Source organism: Apium graveolens, chromosome 5 (assembly GCF_009905375.1).
Source record: "Apium graveolens cultivar Ventura chromosome 5, ASM990537v1, whole genome shotgun sequence".
NCBI classification, from domain to species: Eukaryota; Viridiplantae; Streptophyta; class Magnoliopsida; order Apiales; family Apiaceae; genus Apium; species Apium graveolens.
This window is the reverse complement of record NC_133651.1, coordinates 1,898,402-1,901,383: the sequence shown is the minus strand read 5'-3', so window position 1 is coordinate 1,901,383 and position 2,982 is coordinate 1,898,402. Positions and strand designations below refer to the sequence as shown.

The 2,982-nt window shown below is 48.1% G+C and overlaps 1 protein-coding gene across 1 annotated transcript; it reads right to left on the bottom strand.

Annotated features, from left to right (window-relative positions):
* Nucleotides 1-730: 730 nt before the first annotated feature.
* Nucleotides 731-1,657, bottom strand: LOC141725117 (uncharacterized). The gene has a single exon (XM_074527534.1). It carries the CDS (start codon nucleotides 1,655-1,657, stop codon nucleotides 731-733), a length of 927 nt encoding a protein of 308 aa, XP_074383635.1.
* Nucleotides 1,658-2,982: the final 1,325 nt, after the last annotated feature.

Below are 2,982 nucleotides of genomic sequence, written 5' to 3'. Positions count from 1 at the left end.
TTCTACCTCTTCGGTTTCCGCCGCGGGTTCGGCTATCGGGCTCGAGAGATCCGCCCCAATTTTTTCCAACTCAATATTCAATGTCTCACGGCTTCCGCTGGGCTCGGACTCGGCCCACTTTCTTTTTCCAGTTTCGTTCGGTCCTTCATATTTCTGATCCTTCTCGAGATCTTCCAGCATTATGATTCGGGCGGTTTTCTGATCGCCCCTCATTTCTCCTACCCCTTTCTCAGTTGGAAACTTGAGCTTAAGATGGGGAATAGACTCCACCGCTTCAAAGGTTGACAAGAAGGGCCTCCCAAATATTGTATTGTACGGGCTCTTGATCCGAACCACGTAAAACTTCACTGGCTTCTCAACAGTATATGGAAATTTGCCCAGGAGGACTGGGAGAGTGATTGTTCCTTCAAACTGAATGGGATGTCCTCCAATGGCGTAAAGGGGAGCCTCATTGCAGGGCTCTATCTGCTCTCCAGCCAGGTTCATCTTGCGGTAGGTTTTGTGGAACAGTATGGGCCGAACTTCCTGTGTCTACCATCACCTTCCACATTTTATTCTGACCGATGATAACCTCATAGTCTTCCGTGCTGAAGGTCATGGGCATATGGGGCTTCGCCTAACCAAACTGATATAGATTATGTCGGGCGTATTTTTTCTTGGCTGTTTTGCTATCCTTGTCCAGGATGCTGCCCCCAGATATAGTCTTTACTTCGCCCCTTATCCTATCCCTTCACCCTGGCTCTTCGACCTCTGCCTCCTCCTCTTGATTCTCCTTCGGCCCAAGCCTGTCTCTCAGATCTCGGACGAAATAGTTAAGTTCGCCGACTTTGATCATACGCTCAATGAGCTTTTTGAGCTGATACCATTCTTTGGTGTTATGCCCCTTGTCCCTGTGATATTCGCAGTATTTGTCGGGGTTCTTCTTGTGATTTGGGACCTTCATTTTAGCCGGACAAACGAACCCGGGTTTGCCCTTGATCTCGTGGAGAATCTTGGAGATCGGCGCATTTTGAGGGGTGAACACGGCCGAATCTCTATCTCGTCGTCGTTCGGCCCCCGGATCCGTTTCTTTTCTTCCTTCTTTCCTACCATCTTTTCGGTCAGCGCCTGATCTTGAGCCTTCGTATCTGTCGGCTCGCTTTGATCGGTCATCCCTTCGGGAATCCTTATATCCCCCAATACTTTCCATTTTTCGGCGAATGTTCTCGCCCCTCACATATATATCATTCAGGGATTTCGGGGGAAAATCGTAAAGAGATGAGCGAAGCTTTTTACCTTTATAGGGGTCCAGCCCCACCGTTAGGAAGCCCATTGCCTTGATCTTGTCCAGATTAGTGACCATTACAGCTTCCTCCTTAAACCGAGCGAGAGAGTCCTCCAACTCTTCGTTCGCCCTTTGTCTACAGTGGACCAGGGCTTCAGTATCCTTCGCCTTTCGGCACAGGTGCGAGTAGTACTTCAGAAACTTCCTCTTCAGCTTCTCATAGGATCCAATGGACCTGGGCTTGAGGGATTTGTACCACATCAAAGCCGACCCCTTCAGATAGGTCTTGAACATTTTGCATAGCATGATATCATTGTGACCCATCCCGATCATTAGCAGTTCGTACTTTTCGCAGTGGTCTTCGTGGTCTCCTTTCCCATTGAACTCACTCATCTTAGGGAATTACCTTTCTTCGCCGGGGGGGTCGATATTGCTCAATTTCTTGGGTCACGACCGGTTCTCTATCGGCCCTCCTGTCACCGAATAGGGCCTTCTCTAGACGATTGAGACTGAAACGGGATCCATCGGGCTCTTCGTCCGAATCAGATGAAAAGGGTTGTTTGGTCCTTTTCCTTCGGGGATGCAAATCAGAGTCAGACTCATCTTCTTCGTCATGCACCCTACGTTCTCTTATATCCTTATTCGTTCTGCCGGGCTCGTCGGCCCGCATCGCTTCCCGCAAAGTTCGTTCTTGTAATTCAATCTCCTCTCTTTGCAGCTGCAGGGCCTTCAGCCGGAGCGCATCAGCCTCTCTTCGCTTCGCTCGTGCTTCTGCTTCCTTGTCAACTTGATCGTTTTGGCCTTGCCCTTCTCCGCGGCTTTTTCTGCCTGTATCTTTAGGAGTAATGCATCTTCCTCGGGGGTTAACGTGATGACCCCATCTTTGTCCACTAGGGTGGATGGTTGTCCCTTGTCTGAAAATCAGGTGGTGGTGAATGCTCATAAATTATTTCTATCATGTTCTCGTTATCTCGGCTTGTAACTCTCGTATGTCCCATCGACGGCGCCAAATGTTACGCCCAGATTCCTTCGGGTGTTTGAATAGGCTTCGGCTGCCTTGAAGATGGCTTCGGCCAATACCTGAAAGTGAAGAGAATGTGAGAGTTTGTACCCCCGATTCGCCTCCGGCGTGAGAATAAGAATCTGGTTGTAAATGTGAGGTAAATAATACAAGAGAAGCAGAGTGTTTGTGAGAATCTGTGTGTGTCTGTTGTCTTACTTCCCCGGGGGTTTTATACCCAATCTCACCATGACTGGACCTTACGTTACTCATCATTAAGGAGGGAGTGAAAAGGGGGCGTGAGAAGAATGAGCTTTGGCCTAGGACTCTCCGTGGGTCTTCGGCTTATGGGCCTGGCGGGCCTTCGGCCCAATAGCTTAATCATTCGTCGGGCCTTCGCTCGGAGGGCATTATTGGGCCTATAGCCGACACTTATATAAAAGTGTGTGTGTGCATATTGATTTCTACTTTTAATAGCAAAATAAAATATAAACCCACCTGCATTATTGCAAAATATAAATCAGAAAGAGAACTTTGCATAATTCCGAGATCAGACGGCAAAAGCAACTCCAGACAGCTGCGGAATGCAAGACAATTGACAAGATTTGATTCTAGCAAATGAAACCCAATAAAAAGAGAAAGATCGAGTGAATGGTTGGCTAATTGGTGCAGCGTCCTGCATTGATGCCATAAACTAAATTGTGGAAATGGAACATAA